At 40.0% G+C, this 10974-nt stretch overlaps 1 protein-coding gene across 1 annotated transcript; it reads left to right on the forward strand.

Annotated features, from left to right (window-relative positions):
- Positions 1-4013: 4013 nt before the first annotated feature.
- uchl1 (ubiquitin carboxyl-terminal esterase L1 (ubiquitin thiolesterase)) lies at positions 4014-8522 on the forward strand. The gene is made up of 7 exons (XM_020101148.2): positions 4014-4431; positions 6236-6377; positions 6626-6711; positions 7063-7110; positions 7425-7494; positions 7588-7646; positions 7993-8522. The coding sequence occupies exons 1-7, from the start codon at positions 4303-4305 to the stop codon at positions 8074-8076; spliced, it is 618 nt and encodes a 205-aa protein (XP_019956707.2). The 5' UTR covers positions 4014-4302; the 3' UTR covers positions 8077-8522.
- The last annotated feature ends 2452 nt before the right edge of the window (positions 8523-10974 follow it).

Genomic DNA, 10974 nt, shown 5'->3' on the forward strand with positions numbered 1-10974 from the left:
TTATTAGATCCATTGTTAATATGGAATTATTGATTAGTGCAGCTTTAAATGTCCGTATATCAGAGCACTGGACAACAGGAACGTCTGTTTCATTGTGCTAATACCTACAAGTTAAAGGCTACCAGGAAAATACTCCAGATGTGAACAGTTGAAGAAGTTTATAATAAGGTTTATGTGAAGGGGTAGATGAAATTACTCAAACCTGCACCAAATGTATTTTTTCTAAACCACAGGATTGTTTCTGTGCCTGTAAACAAAGGACGGCCAATTTTTATAAACCTGTTAAGGTTAAACTGAACTTCACCTGACATCAGGGTTTGACGTCGGGTGGAGACTGACATAGAAACTGTTGTGACAATGGCAAAAAGTAGATCTGTTCACTAAAGAATGTCACAATAGAAATATGTGGAATTGATTTGAATTGTTTCTGCTGTGAATGAGAGCCCTTCTCTTGTCTTTTGCTTTGGCATGTATGGAATCTTCATGCCAGGTCAATGAATCACCAACCGAGAGCTCCAGATCAATTCTAACAAAGAGACTAAATACACACACACAGAGGGTTGCAGTATTTAAGATAAAATAGACATAGAGGTTATTATGTATTCTGATGAAAAATGTGATTACATGTGAAATACTGTATTCACTTCGAAGATCAGACAGATGTTTTGGAAGGATGCATAATCTTTCATTTTGAAAGAGCAGTAAAGATGACCTCTGAACTGCTGTCAATACATATGAAATGTATATATATTGTAATATTTGCTTTTGACATGATTTTTCTTTCTGAAACAAAAGAACAGATCAGTTTTCATCCTCATCTGAAGCATGATCTGTATTACTTGTTATCATTTCCAGACATTCAAGATACTTCAAACATTATACAGAAGTATTTAAAATATTAAATGGCACAGAGATTACTAAACACTCACAAACTGTGTGTTTTGAGGAAGCGGGTGTAGATCACAGTGCATCATCACTTCCTGCATGCATGTGTAGCGTTGCATGCATGTGATTCTTGAAGTTAAACCTGAAGCAGCAGAGCTATCAGCACACAGAGTAAGACAAATATACAAAAGTACACAACTACGCTCTGTTGTTCACAGGTGAGTATTTTTTTCCCTTTTTCTTCTGAGGACCATAATTACTATTAAGTTCATAGACACTAACTATGTGTTTTTTCCAGTGCTCCAAAACTTCCTATTGAGGGAAACGTGAGACCAGTTTTCCCAAAGTCTGACAGTAACTTTGTCTCAGGAGTGTGACTGATTAGTTTTTGAGATGATGATGAACAGCGTGCTCTGTTCTGCTTAATCCACTTTCAAAATGCAATCAAAAAGCAAAGATAAAAAACAGTAATAGAGTAGAATTAATAAAGTTCTCATTAAGCTTGTCTTCAGAATAAATTACCTGCTACACGTATCACTCTGACCTATGAACCCACCAGCCCACAGGCAATCTCCCTCTTTCATAAACACACACACTGACTTCACCCTCCAGTCTGCATGAATAACTCAATATGTGTATTTGTGGTAAAGGTTTCTTTAAAAAGCCCAGTGAAACATTTAGTATACTATATGTTATTATGGAATGTAATCCCTGAGGTATTTGTTTCACTGGTAGTTTGATAGTTTAGTAAACCTGAACGTATATGGAAATCTGTTTAAATCATAGTCCTGAACACTCCATCTATAATGTAAAAAAACAGAAAATAAAATGTAATACTAACAACAGAATAGGTGTTGCAATGAAACACGTGAGAAACAGAGGACCACATCCTCTTTCTGAGAATGCCAGGCCTGCATTATAACTAATTACAGGGAAACAAACAAACAAAAGACAAACCAGAAAAACAGATTTTAACATTAATAAAATACAAAAGTAAATATAATGTAAGGTAAGTATAATGTATTAATCCTACTTCAGTCACTATCATCACTGTTCCCGTGTCCATCAGACTGAAACCTACAGTGCAGATGGTAGAGGCTATAGTGCCACCAGGAGGAAGAAAGAGGGAAAAACCTCATAACCACAACAAATTTTAAAAACACAAATGAAGACTCCCAAGCTCGGACTGCATTTATATTGAGAACGTGTTCTGAGGGGATTTTGTTTTCCTTGAAGTTTTCAAGAGTTCTTGAGATGTGGAAACCTTATCTTAATCATGTTTGTGAGAGTAAAAGCTCAGTACACACAAGCTACTAAGAAAACAAAGGGTCATACCAGTTCACTGTTATTCAGCTCCATATCAAAACAACTGATTAGGATTTTGAGGTAAAAAATGACAAGATGAATGAAATGAAAAGAAATCTCATTGCCTTCTTAACACTGTGTGTTACAATAGAACTTACAGAGGAATAACAATATCTTATCAAAATACAGTATTATATACCCTATCAATGTACTACACTATATCCTGTTAATATGCAGGGTAGGGACTGTAGGCAGTACCTGTGGCGAGGAGCTGAGAGGAGGCCCCCAAGGACGTCTGATTACATTAGCTAGCAGTAGCTAGACGTGTACCCTTCACAGAGCCCTACGCCGTATCCTGACGTGCACCTTCCCAAAAATGTAACTATGCATCGAGGCGACGCAAACCACCTGAGCTTGATAGCATCGCATCTCCAGAAGACTCGTCGCTATTTTTTGAATTGAGTTAAAGGGACGAACAGAGAAGACGTCTTTATTTTCTTTGCTGCAGTTCTTTTAGAAAAAGTAATTGCAATTTAACATCTATCCGCTCTAACGCCAACATGATCTGCTTAGTGGCACTCGCCACTGTTCTGAAGTAAATAATGAAATTGTAAATAAACAGAACCCAGAAGACACCAGCATAGAAATAGTGGCATGAACTTAGCGCCTCTCACACACACCTACGCATAACTATGAATGCTCAGCCCTGCGAACAGAAGTGGTAGCTTCGATGCAGAAGAATGAATCAGCCTCCACATGGAGCAGGGTTCATGACCTTCACTGCCACCAGGGGGCCCTGGAGAGGCTTTGGCTTCAGTTTTTGGAGCTGTGATGTCGTCCATCTTTATTTACTTTTATTGTGGTCCATCTTGTTTTAGTGAGATTGATAGAGTAATGAGACACACCTCACTTTCTAGAGAGAATGAAAAAGAGGCATGATTTAACATTAATGTGCTTTTATATAATAGATACATAAAAGAACATAGGAATAAACAAAGACTTATAGATATGTGTATGTTTTATTAATATTACTATTTACTACTTATTCTTTTCTGCTTTGTCTCGTTTAGTTTTTCCTTTTTGTGCATATATATGGATGCATATGTATGTATGTGTATGTCTGTGTGTATATGTATGTATATGTATGTGTATGTATGTGTGTATATGTATGTGTATGTGTATGTCTGTGTGTATATGTACGTGTATGTCTGTGTGTATATGTATATATGTAAATGTATATAAATAGAGAGAGTATGTATATTGTATGTATATTGTGTTCTTCCATGTACTACATTTTTAAATGATGGTGAAAAATAATAAACACACTTCAAACAAAATGTTGACAGTGACATGTGACGTAGTCCCACTATATAGCAAAATGTGTAGAATGAAAAACCTCTCTGTGATTTTAATCTTCCCCAACACCTGCTAAATCTAAATCTGTGCACCGGGGGTAATTTGAGCGGAGCCCACCCCCGCGTCTGCCGGTGAGATGGTACGAGCCGGGGCCACATAAAGTGAACACGGTGCAAGTTCAACTGTCAGAACCATCAACCGACAGAAGAGCCCACCTCCCTCCCGCTGAGTCACACCGAAACACGGCTACAACCATGGAGTGGACCCCGATGGAGATTAACCCGGAGGTGTGTGTGTGTGTAGATTAATGTTTTAACTTTTTATTTCCGTCTTCATGCACTCACCTGCTGTTCTGTGTTTCTTTCAGATGCTGAACAAGGTGGGTAATAAAACAATGGCGACGGCCGGTAATCGTTAGTTTCCAGAGATGGGTAAGTTTCACAGTTAGCTAGCTAGTTGGAGGGAAACGCTACCGGCCCGCTACGCAGCAGCAGCTGTGATATCAGTGTGGTTTTAAGTGATGCTGCCCGTGTGTTAAAATGGTGGGAAAATAATATTAAACAAGCAGGAGAAGCGTTTAAATCAGTGAGCATCCTCCCCCAGCTCTGCCCCCTGTGTCTCGGCAGAAGGGTGTGGTCCGCCCCGCTGGACCAGCAGCACAACGCAGCATCTTCTGAACACACCCAGGCACATGTCGCCGCTGCTAACCCCAAAATGTCTGACATCCAGTGAAAGCCTCTGTTTCCTCCTCTTCAGATGATGTGTAAGCTCGGTGCAGGTGAGAGCTGGCGCTTCGTGGACGTTCTGGGGCTGGAAGGGGAGCAACTCTCCGCCGTCCCCAAACCATGCTGTGCCCTGATGCTGCTCTTCCCACTGACACAACAGGTAGGAATCATGATGATGAGGAGGAGGAAGAGGAGGGTGATGATGAGGAGGAGGAGGAGGTGGTGGTGCTGGATGAGGGTGGGGTGAGCCAGTGGTACAGGCTGTCCTGGGCGGGGTGAGACTGGGCTGCAGGGAGGGCATGGAGAGGGAACAGGAGCTGCAATGAGGAGGAAGTGATTCAGCAGATGCTTGGCTTCTTTTTTTAAAGATGTGAAATCTAATAATAAAGTAAATAAACCTATTCATTAAACCCTGAATGAATCAGATCATCAATTGTTCTGCAAAAAACATATATATATTTTTTAAATATACTATATATAGTCTATGCTATCATCATGGGCTCCTATCCACAGCATCTATTGCACATTTCTAAGGTTTTTTCCCCTTTTAATGGGTTTTTCTTCCTCACTCTTGTGGAGGGTTAAGAACAGAGGATGTCGCACTTTGTTAAGCCCTATGAGACAAACTACGATTTGTGAATATGGGCTATACAAATAAAATAGTTTTCATTATCAATCCATCCATGCTCTTGTTCATGATTTAAATATTAGATTTATGAACTTGGAGGGTCATTTAAAACAGTTACTTTTACACAAATATCCATCAAGTTGCCAGCTGCCACAAAATAACTGCACAACATGTAAATTATCAATAATCCATCCTTCCATTATCAGCCAATCACAGCTGATATTTGGCGAGAGGCGGGACTAGACAGGTCGCCAGTCCACCATTGGGCAAATAACCATTCACTCTCACATTCAATTTAGTTTCCAACTAACCTAACTCCATTCTCCATGTCTTTGGATTGTGGGAGGACACCGGAGTACCTACAGGAAACCCATGCTTACATGGGGAGAACATAGCAAACTCCACACAGACCCTGGCCGAACCAGGATTCATTGAATGCATTGAAGTTCAGGTTTACTGTAGTTTTCTGTATGTTTTTTTTTTAGTACACACTGATCACTTTCCTGTGTGAAAACAAATGTGGCAGTACAGGGAAATATATTATTGTGTAGTCCAGAGCATTTAAAAGGGACTTTCTGGGAGCCCCAGGCAAAAGAATCACATGAAGCCAAACCGCATCATTCTAATCTTCAAATGATTCTTTGAATATCATAATTATAAACAATAATAACAGTGCAGACTGCATTTACATAAATAATAGTGACATTTTGAGTGCAAACCCTCACCACCAATATTCCAGGCACATTATATACACAATTTTAGAAATTCTAGTCTTCAACCATCCACGCTCAACCTACCCATTCTCACTCACAAGACAATATGGTCTCTAATTAACCTAACTCACGCAGTCACAGGGACAACATGCAAACTGAGAATGGCTGTGTGGCATCAGTGCAAACCACTGCCCCACCGTGCCATTCCCTAAATATTGATTACGTATCTCACTCTGTCATATGAAACAAGACACTTGATGATGTCACCCTGGTCTGTTGGGAAATAGTGAAGAGCATTTAAACTGGTTTCTGATGTTCTATAGACCAAACAAAGGTTCTATTAACAAAATAATCCTCAGACATATTTACTACACATATTTACTAGATTGTCTGCTTGATGTTTCGTTTTGGCTACATAAGTAAATCAAACCAGTAATTGTCAACATGTTATTGTTTTCCTAGATGTGCTCTCCAGTCCTGTTCCTCATTCATGATGTGCACATTTTAAGCAGCAGAATTGGCTGAACTGTGTTTCCTCTTGGGCAGATGATAATGAACATTCTCTCTCTCTCTCTCTCTCTCTCTCTCTGTGTGTTTGTTTTTTTTATCTGTGTGCATGACAGCACGAGTCTTTCAGACAGCAGCAGGCAGACAAGGTGGCTGGAGACTCTGAGGTTTATTTCCTGAAGCAGACAGTAGTTAATTCCTGTGGCACCATCGCCCTGCTGCACACTGTGGCCAACAACAAGAGCAAACTGACTTTTGGTGAGTGGAAAACTGACGGTTTAACTCCACAATTCAGTTCTGCATAGTTTTTCACATGCTACCATCATGCAGAATATGTTTTAGAAACAAATATCAGAATTTCCTTTCCACAGCCTGCAAGAAAATGTGATGCACATACTCAAGCATTTATTGAGTTGTGTGTGCTGTAATTTGAGACAGCTTAATACAAATGATTAGTGCATATGTATTATTAATCAATGATGCTGATGCTGTTCTTTTCTGTTCAGATACTGACTCTGCCTTGAAGAAATTTCTGGATGAGACTGCAAACATGTCTGCTGATGATCGTGCCAAACATCTGGAGAAGAACCAGGTAACGGTGCTTTATGGACTGTAAACTGCAGATCTGATCAAGTATGATATTAATAAGACTACTTTGCCAAAAAGCTTCATCAAAACATGCCTATTGTTTTTTTTCCTTGTGCTTGTGTGTGTGTTGTTATTGTTTTAAATAACAATATAAGATAATGCACACAATATAGTAAAAATGTCAGAGGGGGTAATTCAATTAGTTGAAACTTAAGTAAACCATAAACATATCTCAAGTTTCTCAAAAATCTTGTACAGTTGCATAAAGTGCATGTGATGGTGTAGACACTTGGTGGCGCCAGACAATCTGTTCCAGCAGAATTAACTGAGGCATCCTGAATGTTTTTTCCCCCAGGCGATCTCTGAGGCTCACAATGAGGTTGCAGTGCAGGGCCAGTGCAGGGTAAGATACTTCACTATAACATCAACAGCTACTTATGGCTAATATCTTATAGTGTGTTCAAACAACAGCAGGTGGACTCAACATTTGTTGGACCGACTCATATGACTCTAGTCTGCAGTGTGTTCTATACACATTCACCTCTGTGTCTGTCCACATGCATGTCCCCTCTCTTTTAATATGACATAGAACTCAATAGACTTGTTTTATTAAGTATTTAAAGCAGATGTAGTGTTGATGGTGTTTGTCTTCTCTGAATCTTTTGTTGTTTCGCACAGTTTACTCAATAATATTCTCACACATCTCAACTTTCACAGCCTGAAGCAGACAAAGTCAACTTCCACTTCATCGCCTTTGTCAATGTAAATGGACAACTTTATGAATTTGGTAAGCACATCTGCACATCATGCGTATTCCTGTTTGTGGTTTTACTTGTGACGCACTCATTGTATTTTAAAATATCTGACTCATTTTTTTAAGATGGGAGAATGAACGGAGCGCTGAAGCATGGAGCCACCAAAGATGAATCCTTCATCGAGGTATGTAAAAGTGTGGACGTATGTGTAAAAGTATCTGAGACCCAAGTTTCTTTCTAGAGCCTTTTCAGTCTTTTAGGTTGTAACATCAAGCTACCAAAAGAGGGTGCCATGTGCATGAATAATAAATTAATGGAGCATCAAACGTTGATTCATTGGACTCATTAACAGGAAAAGGAACAACTGAAAAATCCTTAAGTGAAAGTAAAGATACCTCTTGAGATCATACATTCATAGTTCTGCTGCTAATTCTTTGCAGTCTTGGCAAAACCCAAATATAATAAAATCAATTCAATCATATTTGTGTATGTAATTTCTGTGTGTGTGTTTCTTCTTCTTCTGAATCCAGGATGCAGCCAAAGTGTGCCATGGATTCATGGAGAGAGAGAAAGGTGAAGTCCGTTTCTCTGCTGTGGCTCTTTGTCACAGTTAGATATTTGGTCGGAAACGGATCCAAATCGTAAAACCAAAATGTTTTCAGTGTTCACATGGCAAACACAATCAGCAGGCACACACAGTGACCTGCACTCACATACATCTGCAGACACTATGCACTATAAAGCACATATTGTTCCACATACTGCACTCTCATCTCATGAACAAAGCATTCTTTAGCATTCGCACATGCACACACAATCACACAGACACACTCGAATCCTTTTGTTCTGCCGACACTAACTGATACAAGCTGTTCCAAACGTTCCTATTTGTGATAATATTTTGCAGTGATATTGTACAACTTGACGTTGCTGCTTGTGTGTTAATGTTATGTTATGTTGGGTTTTGCAGATTTTGTGTGCAATCATTGGTGCAACTGTATCACACTTGAAAGACTGATACCTTTTGTGCCAATAAAAGTTAGAAGTTAAATGCAAGAAACTTGACTTTTTTTGTTTTGCCCGTTTGTCTGAATGCCTTCAGTTGCTGTGTGGTTGAGTCTGTGAGGGTCTGACATTCCTCAGAAGAGCCCAAATGGATCCGTAGGAATAATTTAACCATTGTTCAGTGAATGAAACCTTTTACGTCACGTTCTTGAGTCACTCTGACATTTCTCTGAAAAACTGTTCTCACTTCAAGGAGTTTTGAGTTTAGAGTACGGAGTTACAGCAATAGAGGTGGAACACAGAAAGTTTGAAGGTCGCTAGATTATAATTGTAATATATTGAGGTCACTGCCATGTTCAGGCATTGATTTAAGTCAATTTCAATATCTGAATATGTTTTTTTTCAGTTAACAGTCCACAAAAGGTCAAAAGTCAAATGCACCATCACTGCAAGTGAACACAGAAAATACAAAAAGTTGCTGTAGTTCTGCTGGTGATGCAGTTGTGGGAATTCAATAAAGCAACTATGAAATTCTTTAGTGTCATTTGTTGTTTTAGTATGAGAAAACTGCAATATCCAGTTAACTCACATGTTAAACTGACAGTACTTCATGTAAGGTCAGATGCTCCAGGCTGGATGACACCTAATTAATTGATATTTTAATCAGAATAAATTAATTAGCAACTATTTTGGTCAACAATCATAATCTCGGACCAGTGTGCACTTCACCTGACACTCATTCATACTTTCTGGTGATGAAGTGGTTAATATCCTGAGGCTCATCGCTGTGGATACCAACACAAGAACTTTCTTTTTGTTGTAAAAAGAGCAGACACAGCGTGATGTCAGGTGTATTAAATGACTGTAAAAGACCAGGGGAGTGTGACAGATTACTTTGTGAAGCTAATCACGGCCAACGCGTCCCCCGATACAAGATCATACTGACGTCTTTACTCAGACAGAATGAAAGGACAGTATCTGGTGGAAAAGGGCTGTGGACAGAACTGCTGCCATCCCTCTGTTGTGTCTTTTATTTGGCGAGGACCATTCATTCATTCAGGCTGATTCAATAAAGTAACATGCACAGAAAATAATGGTTTGACCTGCCATTTGAAAAGGTCACATTTGCATCCAATAGGAAAGAGCAGAAGACGTCAACACTCAGCCCCATTGTGTCCGCAACTGTTATCAACTGCACTGATTACTGACGACTGCTAAGCCATTGATTTTGTATTTATTTTGGTTTGTAATCTGTAACTGCAAGCAAACAGCAGACAATGTGTGTTTTAAAACGGGGCAACAGGTCTGGGAAGTAACATTGAGGTCAATTTGCAAGTTTTATGAACCTGGGAGGATTAACATACACACTTGGACTCTCATACCACTTTAGAGCCAACAAATACTTAAATCAATAAGAGTATTAGTTCCCTACCAGAATTTTTTTCCTGAGAAAGAGTCAAACTATTTCGTGCTTGAGGGCACGAGGCAAAGTTGTGGACCTTGATATAAAGCCTCAGTATTTCATTCTGTGTGCACTGTGCAGTACATAGATAATTCCTTTAAGCTTTGATCGGGTGCAAAGTATAAACTGTACCTGATAACTTCATTACATTTTACCAAGGTTTGCAATAACGCTGGTTATTATTAAATAAAACTCAGGGGGTGTCTGACTCCAAATGAGCGAAAGAAAATTGATGAATAGTCGGTTTGGACCTTACATCACTCCCACGATGGACGAAAACAACTTTCACACTTGTCTCAACTGACACATTCAGAGAAACTTGATAACAAAGCAACTTTACAACAGAGAAACCTGATGTAAACTAAACCAAGTAAGCTCCTAACATTCTGACACAGACTCTTTAAAGACATGAGGAGAACCAGGTATCTGTCTGTCTGTCTATCTATCTGTCAGTCTATCTGTCTGTATGTCTATCTGTCTGTCTATCTATTTATTTATCTGTCTGTCTATCTATCTATCTATCTGTCTATCTATCTATCTATCTGTCTGTCTGTCTATCTGTCTGTCTATCTATCTGTCTGTCTATCTGTCTGTCTCTCTGTCCTTTCTCTCTCTCTCTCCCTCTCACTCTCTCTCTCTTTCTCCCTCTCTCTCTCCACACTTTCTCTCTCTCTCCCTCTTCCTCTATCTCTCTTTCTCTCTCTCCCTCCCCCTCTCTCTCCCTTCACAGTCTCTCTCTCCCTCCCTCTCTCTCTCTCTCTCCCTCCACACTCTCTCTCTCCCTCCCTCTATCTCGCTCTCTCCCTCCCCCTCCCTCCCTCTCTCTCTCTCTGTCGACCTCCCCCCCGCATAGATTCCTGCCTGCGCGTTCACGTGCCCTGAAACGCGCGGCAGGAGGTTGTGTGCATGAGGACAAGCGGACTCGCGGCGGCGGCGTCAGACTCACGCAGTTCGGCGGTGGCCGCGCAGGAACTCGGGTTATTTTTAGCGGCAGGTTTGCGTTGCAGCGTCGGGTTAGCTGCTGCAGTTTGCTCACATCTCGGCA

The sequence above is a fragment of the Paralichthys olivaceus genome, chromosome 8, assembly GCF_024713975.1.
Source record: "Paralichthys olivaceus isolate ysfri-2021 chromosome 8, ASM2471397v2, whole genome shotgun sequence".
In the NCBI taxonomy this organism is placed as follows: domain Eukaryota; kingdom Metazoa; phylum Chordata; class Actinopteri; order Pleuronectiformes; family Paralichthyidae; genus Paralichthys; species Paralichthys olivaceus.